This window comes from Vairimorpha ceranae (genome assembly GCF_000988165.1).
Source record: "Vairimorpha ceranae strain PA08 1199 chromosome Unknown NODE_53, whole genome shotgun sequence".
Lineage (NCBI taxonomy): Eukaryota > Fungi > Microsporidia > Nosematidae > Vairimorpha > Vairimorpha ceranae.
The window spans coordinates 1-17,611 of NW_020169348.1; the positions used below are offsets into that span (position 1 = coordinate 1).

Consider the following 17,611-nt stretch of genomic DNA (forward strand, 5'->3'; position numbering starts at 1 on the left):
TGTAACAAAATTATGATTAGCTGACAGATGCCTATATTCGCAATTTAAATCAATATATAATACTTCTTTTTTTGAATAAAATTTTTTTGCGTCTGCTTGCTTATTTTGTTTAACAATATTTTCCCCATTTTTTTCTCGTAAGAAAATCTTTAATTCGTTAATTAGATTATAGCTGAAATACGGTTTTATACTATCATTTACTTTATTAATTAAATCTTCATTTAAAAAAGTAGATCTAGAAGGACTCTCCTCTTCTTCCCTATTCGTACAGTAATAATTTTTGTATAATACAACAATCATTAAAACACCCCAAAACAGCAACAATAAACGTTTAATTAAGAATTCATTACTCATTGGGGTTAATATTTTGATGAATTTTATTTAGATAAATTAAAAATAGATTTATGATACTTAAAAGGTGGAATAAAGCTCTTTGTGTATTAATGACTATCTTAACCCAAAAAGATGTATCAAAAGAAAATATAAATTAATTTTTTAATTAAATTTAAATATCTAATCTAAAATGTAAAACATTATACAACTATTTGTTTAAAGGTTTTTATTCTTGTTATAAGTCTGACATACTAAAAATTGACACAAAATTGTAAAAATTCTTTTAATAAATATTTCCTATGATCTTTGATTTGGAAATTTTGCTCTACGCTATCTTCTCATTACTGTTTAAGTATATAATATTGAAATTATTTAGAATAAAAAAGAAAGGTTTATTGCCTTAATTAAACTAGCAAAATACGTTTATCTAAAAAAAAGAATTTAAATTATATTGTACTTCTACTCAGCTTAACGACAAATTAATTTTTTTAAAATACTTCCAATTCCTATATCTCAAGTTTATTTTTTTTGCTTGTAATAAATAAACATATATTTTGTTACATATTAAGTTTAAATAGTACATCAAATTGTCATGTATCATCGGTCATTATTGTATCTGTAATATTTTTAAAAATATATTTATCAACAGTTTTTACTTAATTTGCTTTCTTCCTGCACGGGGTAAAAATTTAAAAAATATCTATTTAGATTTTAATTAATAATAAGAATAGTAGTGATGCTGTCTCCTTGACAATGTTTCTATACTTTTGTTCTTACAAAACACTCTCCTTTTAACTATGAGTTTCACCATTTTCTACTATTTTTAGATACTATTAATCTATAAGACTCTTTTACAGTGGTTATTCCTTTTAACAGGATTTTGAGAAAATAAATGACAAATATCTCAGTACTTTTAGAAATGTCAATTATATGACTAATCGATAGTTTAGATGACCTTGTCGAGTAATTGATTCTACCACGCAATTGGGTTAAAAATTTATTCTTTTTTTACAAAATTTTTTGTTGATTCTTAAAATAATTTTTTTCATAACTAATAGTAAGACATACAAAGGTTTTAGCCAACCTAAACAGTAACTTATTAACTTCATCCCTTTTAAATCTAGGTAGCTAGCACATTTATGGCATTTTGCTAAATCAAGCTTTTAGTAATCTTTAAGATTTTTTTACATAATTTTTTATGTAGCCGTTTACTTTTTGTATACATAAACGTAATTCAAAATTCCTTTTTTATTTCATTAATATTTGTAAAAGTTTAATATATAAAGTAACGCCACGTGATAGGTTTAGATAGAAGATATGGTATCTTACATATTAAGACTTTCATCTTAATTTTTTTCGATTTCTTTGACTCCTATCAATAATAATTTAAATTAAATTTAGAAGTGGGCTAAGGAAGGTAGTAAAAATAAATTAGTTAATTGCAACTCCTAATGCTTATCCGATATTTGAATTGGATTCTAAGAAAGAAAACTTTAAGATGATGTACTTGAGTTTGGAAGCTCTGAAGACGACACGTAACGAATAAAAAAAAAGCTTGTATATGCCCTAATAAATATATTTAGTTTATATGAAGCTTATCTTTATTGAAATTTTATTTTAAACGGAGGCATAATAGTAGATAAACTTACTTTGTGATTTTACAGTTTAAGTTGTTTAATATAATTTAAAAATTTGTTCTTTAGATATTTTTATACTAATCACTTACTAACCACTAATTAGTCTTACTATCACTTGTTTACAGTATTAAGTCAAAATATTAAACAGTATAAAAAATTTATTCTTGGACTACATTGCCACCTGGCGACGATCTAAAAAATAATACTGTTTATAGCTTTTAATTGTTGCAAATATTGTTTTTAACTAACTTCAGTCTACTATCGATTTTTTTATTTCTTATTTTTTAAATTATTCGAATGCAAGTTTTTTTTAAAAAATAAAGGATGTATTATTTCCACAAATTCCCTTTTCGTCCTTTAATTTTCATTCTTAAAAAACAATTATTGCTTATTAAATACAACAAAATTATGTCTCAGATTAAAAAAATTTATTTTTTTGTATTCATTTCCTTTTGCTTTACTAAGTTGTATTTTGTTCTCAAAATATCCTTATCCTTTGTAAAATATTTCATATGGCGTCAGAATTACGATTAAAATGAAATTTTGTATATTTTTAAAAAAAATTAGAATGTTTTCAGTAAAAAATATGCAATTATCATAGTATTATTTACCACACGCCATTTGTTTTAATTAATTTTGCTATTATTTTTTATTTTTACCTATCGGAATCACAGAAGAAAAGGAAATATTTTTAAATAAATCATTGAATTAACTATCTTTACTGGTTCTAATACCACAATTATTTAAAAAGTTTAATTTTTTTACATCAATTTTTACATTTAATTTATTACATGATCTTCCATATTTTTATTTATTTTGTGTAAACCTGAATTTTTAATTTATATTTATAATCTAAATCTTTTGTAATTACTATATTTAAAAAAAGTTTTACAAGCATGTTTTGGTAATATGATAGCATTTGGCGCTTGCCAAATTAAATTAAATTTTTATTGTTGCTTGGTTTTAATTAATAATTTTATAATTAATTAAAAGTTGCCCTTTAAATGTCTATAAATTTTTTGTTTCCAGTTGTATTTTCAATACTATCTTTAAAAATGAAAAAAAGTAGTCTTTCTGTTAGTGAATTTCAGAATCAAATTACAATTTGCCGCTTTGATATATATTACGGTCTTGAAATAATAAAACATGACAACATTCAGATTTATTTCGAAAATAATTACATTTTTGATCATAATAATGTATTTCAATATTCGTCATTTCAACGTGTTTTTTATAAGAATGGAAATTACATTTACGTATCTGATTTGTTATACGATAACAACATTATAAATATACATCCAGAAGGTATTAAGCTTCTAGCAAAGCTAAATATAATATTTAAAGATAAAGCTGATTTTTTGACTGCTAAATACAATAAAAAAAAAGAAAAATGTAGTATATCTTTAAAATACGATGAAATTATGCCGTGTTCAACATCGCAGGTTAGATTTTTAAAATCGAGATACGGATTTGTTCATAGCGGAAGAAAAGATTTTTTTATTAAATTTAAAAAAACTTTACCAGATTTTTTCAATGAAGTTTTAGTAAAAGAATTACCAATTTCTTTTATAAATGATCTTAAACAAAAATCAGAACTATGGCAATTTACATATAGTGCACTGCCTTATGACTTTTTTGATAATAGTGAAAAAATTTTGAAGGATTCAATTTTTTTTAGTACTAAAGATCAAAGTATTCTAAATTTAATGCTGGCGGAATATATTTAAATAAATTATTTGGTTTTAATATTGTTTTTACCTTTATCCTTTAATGATGAAGATTTGTTAAAAGAAGATTTGGACCTTTTACTTAACATGTTTTTAGATTAAACTTTTTTGTAGTATTATATCACCACGTTTTACTTTAAGACGAATTATTGGGTTATTTACAGTCATTGATGACGTTGTATTTATTATTTACTTTAATTGATAACAAGTGTTAGACTTAATCTTAGCATATATTTAATAGTACCTGTAAACAAATTCTATAGAAGAGTTAAAGAACTGCAATCGTAGATAGATAACAAAGTTGTAATTAAGAATAAATTAATAAATTTAAGATTTTTTAAAAATGAACAAATTTTGATTAATTAAATCTGGAAGGAAATGATTCAAAATTGCACAAATTTTAATATGCCCCGATTAAATTTTTTTTATCCCTATTTTTAAAATGATAAGCAACGAAGAGACGCATAAGACTATACGTAATACAAAAATTCATGTAATTAAAGCAAAAAAGAACTTTTTAACGGAAGTAGAACCTGATATTACAAAAAATGGGGTAATCAAAAATTTTATTTTTTACCCTTAATTTAAAAATTTTATAAAAAGAACAGTAAAGAATCAAGTATATAAAAAATAAAAAAATTTCAAAGGCAGTTAAAAACAATATTTTTTAATAGCATTTCCACTTTCGGTTTTAGTGCACATATACCTTAATAAATATAAATTACAAAGTCTTTTTGTTCCGCATCTGAGTAAAGTTGATTCCTTTAATGGTCTCTAATTATCTTCTATAAAATTGGTATAAATTCCCGAGATTGGATCTTTAAAATGAAGAGAATGAATAACTGTAAAACGAGATTGAAATAATAGATGTAAATTATTGTAAGCTCTTCATTTGTCGGAATAAATAAATGATTAATCCAAAGTTTATATAGGCAACTAAAAGAGGCTCTAATGCTAAATTATCTCTTTTATCAACCTAAATAATTATTCTTTTTATTTCCTCGGCCCATTCTACCATACCTATTGCTCAAATTCCTTTAATTAAATGTTCTCTATGGTATTTATTTTTACCTATTTTTGTTTCATCAATTTCTACTGCAATATTCCTTCCTCCTATTGATTTAAACTATTCTATTTTTGCAATGAACATCAAATTTCCTTTAAGTTTTGTAACATTCTTTAATTTACCACTTTAAATACCTAAAATGTTTTTGATAAGCCCAATTGAAGCTCCAAACCACCATAAATTAATTATTTATAGATAAGATACTTTATTATTAAAAAAATTATATTATTCCACATGAAAAAATCATGTTTACATTTATTAAAAGTACACCTCAGTTGCGCAGTAACATTTCCTTTAAATTTGGATATCGAAAATGAATGTATTCTGGTCTTTTTTCCATATCTTACACAATTCTGGTTCATTTTTACATCTATTAGACGAGTATAAAAAGAATTCATTTCTTCTTCGCTCATCATTTTTGACTGCCCCACATTTTGTACACCGAGTTTTATTTTAGTCCTTTTTCTTATTTTGCTTTATTAAAATTTGTAAAATAAATATTTTTATTATTCATACTAGCTTGTGCTATCCCGTTTCAAACAGGATCAAAATGGTGTGTGTTTTTTATTTTGGTAGATTTAATGTATATGATGTGCCTTTGTGTATGTACTTATTTTATTGTTTAAATAATAAAATGCACTTTTTTATTATAAATTAAAATTTGCTATAGACACCTTTTATAAAATTTAAAAAATAAAATAATTAAAGAAAAATGCACGAAAACACTGTAGTGTGGTTAGAGAAATAAACCCTAAAATGATGCTATTCATTTATTAATAAAAAATACAAAAAATTTAAAAAAATTCTAAAAAAGAAGGGTTAAAAAATAAAAAAGTATTTATATTTAAACTTTTTATATATACTGGTTTTTAAAATGGAAACAATGAATACATTCTTTAACATAGAATTACTGTTATTTATATTAATCATAAATCACAAGAGATAAATATTCATTACTTTGATCTACGATTTTTTTTGGTAAATTTTTGTTAATCCCATACCAATTACCCCCTTTAGTATTGGTATATACATTATTTGATTGATTAATAAATTCAATGCTGTGATTAACAATTAGATGCTTGTAAAAATAAATTAAGATTACAATATGTTCGTTAAAAAACAGAATAAATAATAGTATAGTGATAAAATATTTTTTATCATAAACAGAAGAATGGTTTTATTCTACACTCAACATGCAAAATTAATATTATGCGTGTAAGATCGTTCTACTGCACCAAAAACACATACCCCACCTACTCGTGCAACAGTAATATTTACGTTTGCCAAATTTGCTTTCATCTATCTCAATTATTTTACCTTAGTCTCAAAGTTTAAGTAAATCTAAATAACCATAAAATATACCTTCATGATTAAACCTGTTAATTAAGATACTGATTTTTTAACACCAATACTCGTGGATCTAGCAATAAGACATGAAAGAACAAATTAAAACCACAAATTTTATAATTTAATAATAATAATAGCACTTAGTTTAAAGAAGTTAAAAAATGTTTATTTATAATTGTACATTTATAACTGCAAATCCCATTAGAGCATCTTGCCGTTAGAAAACTATATATTCTGATGTTTTCGTCACATTTTAAGCCCTCTATGCTCAAAATACATGCATTTATTGTAGTTACTATAGTTTCATATTGCCCTTATTGTTTAGTATTTAAAAAATGTGGGTTAAAAAATTTTAGTTGAGGTCAACTTAAGTTTGTGCAATTTCGCATAAATTGGCCTTAAATCAGTAATTAAATGTCTTTGATTCAATCATTTAATCTTAAAAAGAAAATTAAATGCTCATAAATTTTAGTAATATTTATCTCTAGATACCCTACTTAGACGGTAATGTGCGGTTGTTGAAGAATGAGATGTAAATTGATTTGCGATAAAGGCTAGTTATTTAGAAGGATATATATTATTTAATATAATTTTTTTAAACACTTCTTTATCAGTACGAAAGTTTATTGGTTGTAGAGGGGGCCAATGGCATTAGTTAAGGCTTGTTACAATTATTTGGTCGTAAATGATTGGTCATTAGCCTGGATTATGACAGTAGACAAGAAAAATTAATTAAGGACATGGTTTTTTTTCTATAAGTTTATCGATTGTAAACAATTTTTGATGTTAAAACAATTCTTGCATACATATATCTTTTGTATATAATTAAATACTTTTAAATAATCTTTAGTAAAAAGGAGACTGTTATTGTTTTAAGACATAGATATTTCTAACAAAAAATCTACTACTTACGAACTGATACTATATCAACAAAGCATTATTTATTAAAAAGTTCACATGCTAAGAAACCACACTTTATTTAATAAAAACATAAAAAGTTAATTTTTTATCTATTCAAATTGTTTTTTTACTGTAAAAAAAACATGTTAGTCCTTAAAATAGCCATCAGCACAAATAATTATCTAGTTCTTTTCAAAAAGTATATTTTTTGGGCCAAAGTTAAGCAAAAGATTATGTTTTTGAATTACATCTATTCTTTTAAAATGTTACAAACAGAAGAAGAATATGTGCAAATTTTAGAAGGTTTTAAAACTTGAATTATAGTGAAAGGATGCATAAAATGCAAATATAACAAGGCTATTTGTAAAAATAGTACTTGTAAAGCACGTTATAGTATTTTAAAAAATATAGTTTTTGCAAAGAATTAAATTGGTGCAAAAGCTTTTTTGAAGGCCATAGAACTCTCTTTAAATGGTCTGCATAATAGATTTATATCAATAATTACAGGACTTCCCAATGCAATGATTGCCCGAATAATATTACTGTTTAATAAAATGAGAATTTTTTATAGCTATACAGGAGATATTCTCTTGGGTGGTAAAAGAAACGTAGTCGAAATAGATAAAAGTTAAGTTTGACAAGCGAAAATACAATAAGGGACATCACGTAGAAGGAGTATGGGTTTTCGGAGCTGTGGAATGAGGGTCAACAAACATATTATTAATGCCCGTAACAAAAAGAACTAAACTAATTTAGGTAATATAACTTTTACCCGAAATCATTTTAATACTATTATATATTTGGATTATTGGAAAGCTTATTGTGATTTAGGAAAATACTATAAACAACATTACGCTGTAAATCATTATAAAGAATTCGTAAATATTGATAATTTAGTAAAAATTCACACCAACACTATTGAAGGTAATTGGGTTTCTGTTAAAAAAGATGTCCCTTTTAGATGTAGAACATTATCTCGTATTAGAACATATTTATTGTATTTTATATTAAAAAGAAATAATAATGAGACGATGTTAATTACGCTTCTAAATTATTCTCTGGAGCATATAAATGAATAAAAAAATTATTTATAAATAAATTGTTTTTTTTGTTAAAAAACTATTTAAAGCTATTAAAAAATATTTTAAAATAACAATTACTGTTTGTTTACCAACACAAATTGTTTTTTTAAGTATTTTTTAATAACTTTAGATAGTTAACACAACCACTTGTTCATTTTAAAATTAAAAAAAATGAATTTTATTCAAAAACATGTTCTTTTGCTTAATCTCTTCCTATTTTTTGCGAAAAAGGGGTGATCATCTTTTAACCATAAAAGCTTCCATTGTGTATTAAAATTTAATATTAAATTTAAAAATTAATTGATGTTAAAATAAAAAAAATTATATAAAATTACATAAAGATATTTAAAAAAAATTATTCAGTTTTTTGATATTTAAAAATTTAAGACTTTATTGTTAAGATACAATAGTTTTTATGTATATAGATAAATATAGTACTATTTTTAGATTTGCTTTAGTTTTATTATAAACAGATTAAAGTGTTTAAAGATAATTTTAAGTTTACAATTAAATTGCTTTTTTATTAATATTTATAAAAAGCTTTAATGTTGTTGTATAAAGTTATTTGAATTATTAACAAAAATTAATGCTTTTCTAAGTTTTTCTTTTTGCTTTTAGGAGCATTCAAATCCCTTTTTATAAAGAAGTTTATAAAAATAAACAATAAATAAACTGCAAATTTTTAAATAATTAAAAAATTTTGTGTTTGTTTAAATTTGTTTTATTTAATTTAAATATTTGTATTTATTAAACTATCCATAAAACTAAAGCAGAGTGTTTTGAAATCATTCATAATTATTTTTAAACAATTCTAAGCATATTGGTTTTAAATTGAAAAAAATTGCGTTTATTTGCACAATCATTGTTTTTAAATATTTAAATTAAATGCAATTTTTTATTTAGATAGGAAATCAAAAAATTACGTTTATTTGCACAATCATTGTTTTTAAACATTAAAATTAAATGCAATTTTTTATTTAGTTTTAAATTGAAAAAAATTGCGTTTATTTGCACAATCATTGTTTTTAAACATTAAAATTAAATGCAATTTTTTATTTAGATAGAAATCAAAACAATTTTAACAAAAATTAAAGTTTAATTTTTTTATTAATTAAATTATAAATATTTTTTTGTTTTACCATAAGATGAAACCGTCGCTACTAAAATTTATAGGAATGAATTATAGCTTTTTACGCGAAAATAATATTAAACCAATAGACAATGATTTTATATTTCTTTTTGATATCGATGATACATTATATAAAGCTTCTGAAAATATGAAAAAAGCAGAGCTAGAAGCTTTTGAATTGGCTTACAATACTTTTAAACATAAAAATAAAAATGCCCCCAATTTTGCTCGCTTTTACGCGGAATCACATATCTGTGTCGAGCGTTTTCACTTTTACTTTAACATATCGCCGATAGAAGCTGAACAGGCTAGAAAATTTGATTTTAAAAAGTTTATAAAAAAAGACAAAAATTTAAAAAACTGTCTTGACAAGATTCCGTACAGAAAATGGTGCTTTACAAATGGTACTAGGGCTAGAGCCGAGACCATTTTGGCAGAACTCGGTCTATTAAATTCTTTTGAAGGAGTAATCTGTTTAGATGGTGAATTATCTGATGAAAGTTGCTTGGGTAAACCTTATGATAATGCTTACAAATTTGTAGAAGAATTGTTAAAAATAAATGATCCTAAAAAAGTATATTTTTATGATGATTCGAGTAATAATATTGCAGCAGGTCTAAAAAGAGGATGGAATTCAACATTAATAGGTCAAGATGATAATCTCGTTCTAATACTTGAAAATGATTTAGAAAATATATTAAACGACATTGATCGCTAAATAAATGATTAAAAATCGAAAAATCATGTTTTGTAAATTTATTTGTTTAATTGGACTTGTAAATTGTAAATTTATACTGTTTCGTGCTATTTTGTAAACAGGGTATATTTGTTTATTAACCATGACACGTGTACAGCAAAACACAATAATTGACGTTTGTTAAATTTTATTATATTTGTATGACACATGTTAAATTTTATTGTATTTGTAACATGGGATATAACTTCTACACAATAATTTATTTCTTCGTGATGAAATTTTTTCTAAATATTTATTAATTTATTGAAATGACAGCATGCAGCAACCTTGAAAAACAAAAGCATAAATTTACTAATTAACAATTAGTTTGGGGTTTATTTTTAGGTCTGTAATGTTATTAGTTCTTAAAAAGTTGGTTATCGTATAATTTAAGCTTATTTAACTATTTTTTTTAAATATTTTATAAAAAGTCAAATTATTTAATTACTAAACAAACACATATAAATAATTTTTAAATAACACCTCTCTCTAAAATTATACTTTTGATTAATTGGATAATAAACAGAATTTTTTTAAAAATTTATTTAATTGGTTTTTATATTATTTTTTCACACCCTTCAATGAATTTCACTGGTTCAACGATTCTAAAATTAATCGGAATGAATTCTGAGAATTCTTCAGGTCAAGGTGTTGATCCACTAAATTCCGACCTGATTTTTATTTTCGACATTGACGACACGTTGTATAAAGCTTCTGAGGAGATGCACAATGCAGACATGAATGCATGGAAGACTGCGTATGACAAATATAAACATAAAAATAGTAATACACCAGATTTTAATACATTTATTGAACTGTCTGATATGTACTGTGAAACATTTAGATCGTTTTTTGATGTAAAGTATTCTGAGGTAGAAAAAACAAGAAATTTCAATTACAAAACGTATTTAAAAAAAGATGAGAATCTATATAATTATCTTAAAAAATTTCCATATAGAAAATGGTGTTTTACAAATGCGACTAAATACAGGGCGGTACCTATTTTACATGCTATTGGTCTTGATGATTGTTTTGAAGGAATTATACACATTGACGATGACTGTAAACAAAATTGTAGCATAGGAAAACCATCAGAAGAAGCTTTTTTGTTTATTGAAAAAATTTTCAATATTAAAGATAAAAAAAAAATTTACTTTTTTGATGATTTAGAACCAAATATCAATACAGGTATAAAAATGGGGTGGAATTGTTATCTTATAAAAAGAGAAGACAGCCTTATAGATGTACTTGATAAGGTTTTAGCAAATTTGAGTGAAAATGGTGAAATTTAAAATAAAAGTTTTGATTTTTTAATTTTAAATTATACTTGTATTGTTTTACTTATGCCATAGTTGCTTGGTTTAACATAATTTTAAATTTTAAAAATTTTTATAAAATTCAATTAAAGTCTAAATTGTGTAATAATTGTAGTTTGAGCTGCAAAAAACTCTTAATATTATACCAATTAACACATTTACTAATTATGCTACATAACTTTTTTTCTGTTAATAGATTTCCTTATATAAATTTATATATACATAAGCATTTAAAAGGTAAAAAATATTATTATTTTATATTAAGGAAGTATTATTCAACTATAAAAGTTAGATAAAACATTTTAAAATGTCATATCTATATGCTTTTTTAAATATAATCTTAACAATCAAATGTAACTAAAAAGGCAACTTCTCACTACATCGATTAAAAAATTTCAAAATAGACAGTAAACTTGATGTTTTAATCTACATAATTGTTAAAAACGACAGTATAAACTCGCTGAAAGATACTTTTAAGGATATTAAAATAGTTGGGTAATTGTGTACAGTAAAGAACTTTAAATTTTTCCTGAAATGTAAGTTAATACAAAAAAATATCAGATAAATAAAAAAGAATTAATTATTTTAAAGCTATTAGATCTACAGTATTAACTTTATATCTGTGCTATAGATTTTTTTTAAAATTTTATATTTATAATATCATAAATACTGTTTTATTTTTTGTAAATGCAAATAAAAAAACATCAAAGTGTCTTAAAATATAAAATGCAATGCTATTATTTTGTAAGCAAAACCTATTTTTTTTCGAAAATAATGCCTTTTTAAATGATTTAAGTTATGCTTGTCCTTCCACATCTAATTCGACTGATATTATTTTATCAAATATCGCACTGATATTTATAATAACGTTATACCAAAGATTTGAACATATACAATCAAATATTTAAACAGTGAAATAAAGCCTCATCTTTTTTTTATTTTATTAATTAGTCTTTTAAATCTTTTAAAACATGTTAAACCTAATTATTTAATAAAATAAACGTATAAAGTTAAGATGATAAAAATCATAATTTCCTATTTTAATATACAAAAATGTGTATACATTTTATTTAATCATTAATATTTTACCTTTTTAATATTTACTATCATATGTGTAAAAAATAATTTTTAAAGATGTTTTATCTCAATATTTATAATAAACATTTATTTTATAATTATGTGTTACTTTTGATTCTAAATTTACAATTTATTGTTTTTCTTTAATTTCGCAATTATACCTTTTAATTACAAATTATTTTTTATATTTTTAAATGATAAATATCTAATTAACTTTGTTAGCTTTCATAAAAAACAAAATTTTTTAATTAAATTCATTTGTAAATAATTTGAAAATCAAAAGTGTTTATTTTTATATTTTCATCTTAATTATATATTTGTTTGTAAAATATTTAAAAAATTAAAATCAATATTTTTTAATAAATTAAAAATTATACCCTTAATGTTGTGTTTTCTGAATCCAGTTTTACTAAAATTTATTACTGTCAGTTATAATAATCCAAATAAGTATAGTATTACTCCTATTAATGACGGATATATTTTTCTATTTGACATGGATGGAACACTGTACAAAAGTACGGAAGAAATGAAGACTTTTGACTTACAACGCTGGGAAAGAGTTTATAATCAATTAAAAGTTAGAAATAAAAATGCTCCACCATTTGAAGAATTAAAAGATAGAAATTTATTGAACACTGAAACGTTTGTTAAGTATTTTAAAACAATACCACGAGATTTAGAAAAAACAAAAGGGTCTGCAGATTACAATCGTTTTTTAAAGGAAGACACGAAACTTAAAAAATGTTTAGAGAGTATTCCAGTAAGAAAATGGTGTTTTACTAATGCAATGGAATATAGGGCGAAAAAAGTACTTAATTGTTTGGATCTAACAGATACATTTGAAGGTGTGATATGCAGAGATAATAAGTGTTTTTATGGTACAGTTATGAGGAAGCCACAAGAGCAGGTGTATAAATTTGTAGAAGAGCTATTACAGATAAAAGATAAAAGGAAAGTTTTTTTTTTTGATGACAATATTGAGAATATTGATACAGGATGTAAAATGGGCTGGAGATGTTTTCATATTACTCCAGATACAGATTTAGTAGGCATTCTAAAAAATATTAAACAAGAAATGGGAGTAAAATTTATTATTTAAATTAAATTTATAAAAAATTTAATTAATGTAAATGAAAATGTTAATTAATTTTTTTTGTTTTCTTTGAAAAAAATTATATGCATAAAATGTTTAGAAATCTTTTTTTATTATTATAAATACTTGTAAAAGAAATATTTTTTTATAGAAAGAAGGATTATAATTACAAAAGAAGAAATATAAAATTTGTATTTTTATTAAACTATTAAAACATAAAAGCTTTTGTCATGTTTGTAATATACAAATTTAAAGTTTTATTGTACATTTAAAAAGATAAATATATGCACGATTTCTATTTACAAAAAGATAATTTTTTTAAGTTTTCTCCTTAATATATTTTTATAAAAATAATCAAACTTAAGATATTAATACTTCTTATATTTTAGATTGTAATAGATTTAATATAAACATTATTATTAATTGCAGTTATAAAAATTAGCAAAAATAATGAATCAATATTATTGTAAAAAAATAATACAGACTACGTTTATAAAAAAATGTTATATTTTGACAAGGTGGAATGAACTATCTTAAATAATTATTCATACTATTTTTAAAATGTAATTAGGTATATTTATATACCTTTACTATTAATATAAGCAAATTTTTAATCCATATTATATCATTTATGTTAAGAATGTAAATTAACAATCTTTAATGATTCACTCTTGTAGATCAAATAAGTGTCTATCTAAATACAATAAATAAAAATATGCATTTATTACATTACTAGATATATGATTATTAATGAATGTAAATCTTATAGAAAATATAATATATATTTATTTTAAGTTAATTTGTTTTCTTTTAAATTATAAAATATTTTTTTCCTTTCTATACAATCTATTTCTGTCAAGTCTTATATTTTTTTATATTTTATTATCAAAATAACATAATTCTAACATTTATAAAATATCATGATTCACTTCATATTTATAAAAAATAACATAATTCTAATATTCATAAAATAACATAATTCTAACATTTATAAAATATCATGATTCATTACATATTCATAAAATATCATGATTCATTAAATATTTCTAAAAAATAACATAATTCTCATTAAATATTTTTTTACTTGGTATAAAAATACTAAATACTAACCCTAAAATGATTAGAGATTTAGACACAGAGATACCATTTATTACTATGAATCCTGATAATATACAAAAATATAATATAAATCCAGTCAATAGTAATTATATCTTTCTATTTGATATAGATGATACACTCTACAAGGCATCTGAAGAGATGCACAATTTAGAAATGGAAAAATGGTATTCAGCATACAAGCATTTTAAATTAGAAGTTCCTTGTGCTCTAGATTTTAATACATTGTTAGATTCTAAACCACTGTACAGTGAAGCATTCTATTATCATTTTAATAAAACACCATATGAAGTAGAAAAAGTTAAGGGATTCTTAGACTACAGTAAATTTGTAAAAAGAAATGAAGATTTAAAATTATGCCTTAAAAATATAAAACACAGGAAGTGGTGCTTTACTAATGGCATGAAATGTAGAGCAGAGCCTATTTTAAAATGTCTTGATCTTCTTGACACATTCGAGGGTGTGATATGCATGGATAATAAATGTCCTAGTAACTTAGTGTTAGGTAAACCTTATAAACAAGTATACTACTTTGTAGAGGAGTTATTGAAAATTCAAGATAAAAGTAAAGTGTACTTCTTTGATGATTCAATTGTAAATATTAATATTGGTAAGAAAATGGGATGGAATAGCTTTCTTATTGAAAAAAAAGATAATATTATTAATGTATTGAATGATGTGATGGATAAGATTGCTGATGAAATGGAAAGGTAAGAGCTTAATAAAATTATATTCTTTTATAAAAAGCGTGTTTTTAAATATTTTCTAGTACTATTTGTTAATTTCTTGTTTTATATAAATCTTTACATTCACTTGTTTGTCATTAATGCGTGTTTTTCTATATAATAATTTTTAAATAAAAAAGTATAAAACTTATTTACATTTCTGTTATTGTAATAATAGTGTAGGACAGTAAAGATCTAGACATGTCAATCAACAGTATTGAGTTGATGGCTCTGACATGTCTGTTATACAAGTAATAATTATTAAATAAATCCATGTTTTATATTAATGATATTTATGACTCTTTAAAATGTATCTTTGATTTTTTGTACATATTTTATTTCTAGATAAATTAATAATATAATTGTAAGTAAATCATGATTAATAAAAAGTGTAATAAACACATCTTTTAAATATCTAATTTACTATTTTTCTAATTGTAAATAGTACTATTATATTTTTACATAAATTATCTTGTGCTATAAAAGATGTATTAAAATAGCATTATTATCTTTTTACTTAAAAGTACAAACAATTCTTAAAATACAATTAAGTATTAAACATTTTAAAATATTTTTCTTATCTAACAAGTAATTAAATAATGCATTTACAACATTATTTTATACTAACCTTTTACATCCCTTCATGAGTGTAAAAAGAACAAAACAAAATGATGAAGATGAAGAACTACTTCATCTCACTAAATTACTATCACAGATACATAAGGAATACTTTAGTACCAGTGAAAATAGTATTATTGAGATATTAAAGAATAAAAAAAAGATATTTACAGGTATTTCTTTTTACGCTTCTAACACTACATTTAAAAAGAAAATAGAAGATTATGGTGGTGTGTTGACAGATGATATTACAAAATGTACTTATGTTTTAACTCATAAGACTAATAAAGTTAATATTAATACATATGAATTGTATAAATCAGTAGTGCTTGATGAAGTTTATATTTTTGAATGTATATATAGACTTAAAAAGCTTAATGTAGAGAACTATATTCTTTATGACTTCAGCGGAGATGAGAAATTGATTAGTGAATTATTTATAGAGTAACATTAACCATCTATTATTAAATAGTAGAAATTGTTAAAGAATAATGTTCTTTTGATTAATGGAAATACTAAAGTATATGTATGGCTTATAAAGATCAATTGTAATATCTTTAAAGATTAATTATAATAATTAACTGTAATAGTAAAATGTCTATTTACACAATGATGTTTAGGTTTTTACACTTGTAAAGTATTGTAAAATCATGAAAGTATTAATTCATACATGTCAACATAAATTTAACTGATTTACTCTAATATTAATATTTACTCTTAATTGTTTTACATTAACTCTTAAAAACAATAAATTTATAAACAATTATTGAATATGTTATGCTTCTGATAATTTAAGTTATTATTGTTTTAGATCTGTACATCAATTTTATGAAATTTTCTTAATCTTCTAATCCTTATTATTTATGCACTTTTAAAATTCTTATTGTTTTAGATCTGTACATCAATTTAATGAAATTTATTATTATCCTCTAATCCTTATTATTTATGCACTTTTAAAATTAATATTTTGTTTTTTATTTGTACATCAATTTAATGAAATTTTCTATTATCCTCTAATCCTTATTATTTATGCACTTTTAAAATTAATATTTTTTTTATATTTGTACACCAATTAAATGAAATTTTCTTAATCTTCTAATCCTTATTATTTATGCATTTTGAAATTATAAAACACCCAATTTATAATTTTAAAGGATTTAAAATAATCATTCAAAGTGATACTAAACCAAAGTATCGATTTCTTAATGCATTAGAACAATGTGTTGAAAATTACAATACAGATTATTTATATTTAGTGTTATATCTTAAGGATAAGGAAAATGTTGGGTATCGAATCAAGAAATGTCTTATTCTGGAGGAATTAGTAATAGAAAAATATAATAGAACTACTAAAATGTATTTTATAGAGTTTTATACAACAGACTATTTATAATACAAATAAAATGTATTCTATAAAGTTTTATACAACAGATAATTTATAATACAAATATCTATGATTGCTTCTTTTAATAAACTTTTTTTTCAGTTTTTGTATCCTATCATTTATGCAGCATAAATTATTAAATTTTTTTAAAATAAAATGACATCCCAATTAGGAAATTAAAAAATTTACTTCTGACATAAATTTAAAAAGATCAGTTAATGTATTTTATAAATCTAGCACTGCTATTTTCATTACTGTCAAAATTTAGTAAAATGTATTTTTATTTATCATAAAACGCAAAAATTTGTCATTGTCTATAAATTAT

General features: G+C 22.6%; 9 protein-coding genes across 9 annotated transcripts; 7 read left to right on the top strand and 2 right to left on the bottom strand.

Moving 5' to 3' along the window:
* On the bottom strand, positions 1 to 300 carry AAJ76_53000300 (hypothetical protein; the record flags this gene model as incomplete). The annotated part of the gene is made up of 1 exon (XM_024475955.1): positions 1 to 300. A coding segment is annotated over one exon (300 nt), but the record flags the coding sequence as incomplete, so codon positions are not given.
* Positions 301 to 2,974: 2,674 nt separating this feature from the next.
* On the top strand, positions 2,975 to 3,697 carry AAJ76_530002975 (hypothetical protein; the record flags this gene model as incomplete). The annotated part of the gene is made up of 1 exon (XM_024475954.1): positions 2,975 to 3,697. The coding sequence occupies one exon, from the start codon at positions 2,975 to 2,977 to the stop codon at positions 3,695 to 3,697; it is 723 nt and encodes a 240-aa protein (XP_024330388.1).
* A 442-nt stretch (positions 3,698 to 4,139) lies between these two features.
* Positions 4,140 to 4,280, top strand: AAJ76_530004140 (hypothetical protein; the record flags this gene model as incomplete). Its single annotated transcript, XM_024475957.1, has 1 exon — positions 4,140 to 4,280. The coding sequence occupies one exon, from the start codon at positions 4,140 to 4,142 to the stop codon at positions 4,278 to 4,280; it is 141 nt and encodes a 46-aa protein (XP_024330389.1).
* A 4,957-nt stretch (positions 4,281 to 9,237) lies between these two features.
* AAJ76_530009238 (pyrimidine 5 -nucleotidase) lies at positions 9,238 to 9,939 on the top strand (the record flags this gene model as incomplete). Its single annotated transcript, XM_024475958.1, has 1 exon — positions 9,238 to 9,939. The coding sequence occupies one exon, from the start codon at positions 9,238 to 9,240 to the stop codon at positions 9,937 to 9,939; it is 702 nt and encodes a 233-aa protein (XP_024330390.1).
* A 599-nt stretch (positions 9,940 to 10,538) lies between these two features.
* AAJ76_5300010539 (pyrimidine 5 -nucleotidase) lies at positions 10,539 to 11,249 on the top strand (the record flags this gene model as incomplete). The annotated part of the gene is made up of 1 exon (XM_024475940.1): positions 10,539 to 11,249. One exon carries the CDS (start codon positions 10,539 to 10,541, stop codon positions 11,247 to 11,249), a length of 711 nt encoding a protein of 236 aa, XP_024330391.1.
* A 1,483-nt stretch (positions 11,250 to 12,732) lies between these two features.
* AAJ76_5300012733 (pyrimidine 5 -nucleotidase) lies at positions 12,733 to 13,449 on the top strand (the record flags this gene model as incomplete). The annotated part of the gene is made up of 1 exon (XM_024475941.1): positions 12,733 to 13,449. The coding sequence occupies one exon, from the start codon at positions 12,733 to 12,735 to the stop codon at positions 13,447 to 13,449; it is 717 nt and encodes a 238-aa protein (XP_024330392.1).
* Positions 13,450 to 14,559: 1,110 nt separating this feature from the next.
* Positions 14,560 to 15,273, top strand: AAJ76_5300014560 (pyrimidine 5 -nucleotidase; the record flags this gene model as incomplete). Its single annotated transcript, XM_024475942.1, has 1 exon — positions 14,560 to 15,273. One exon carries the CDS (start codon positions 14,560 to 14,562, stop codon positions 15,271 to 15,273), a length of 714 nt encoding a protein of 237 aa, XP_024330393.1.
* A 163-nt stretch (positions 15,274 to 15,436) lies between these two features.
* Positions 15,437 to 15,559, bottom strand: AAJ76_5300015559 (hypothetical protein; the record flags this gene model as incomplete). The annotated part of the gene is made up of 1 exon (XM_024475943.1): positions 15,437 to 15,559. One exon carries the CDS (start codon positions 15,557 to 15,559, stop codon positions 15,437 to 15,439), a length of 123 nt encoding a protein of 40 aa, XP_024330394.1.
* Positions 15,560 to 15,927: 368 nt separating this feature from the next.
* Positions 15,928 to 16,350, top strand: AAJ76_5300015928 (hypothetical protein; the record flags this gene model as incomplete). Its single annotated transcript, XM_024475944.1, has 1 exon — positions 15,928 to 16,350. The coding sequence occupies one exon, from the start codon at positions 15,928 to 15,930 to the stop codon at positions 16,348 to 16,350; it is 423 nt and encodes a 140-aa protein (XP_024330395.1).
* Between the last annotated feature and the right edge of the window lie 1,261 nt (positions 16,351 to 17,611).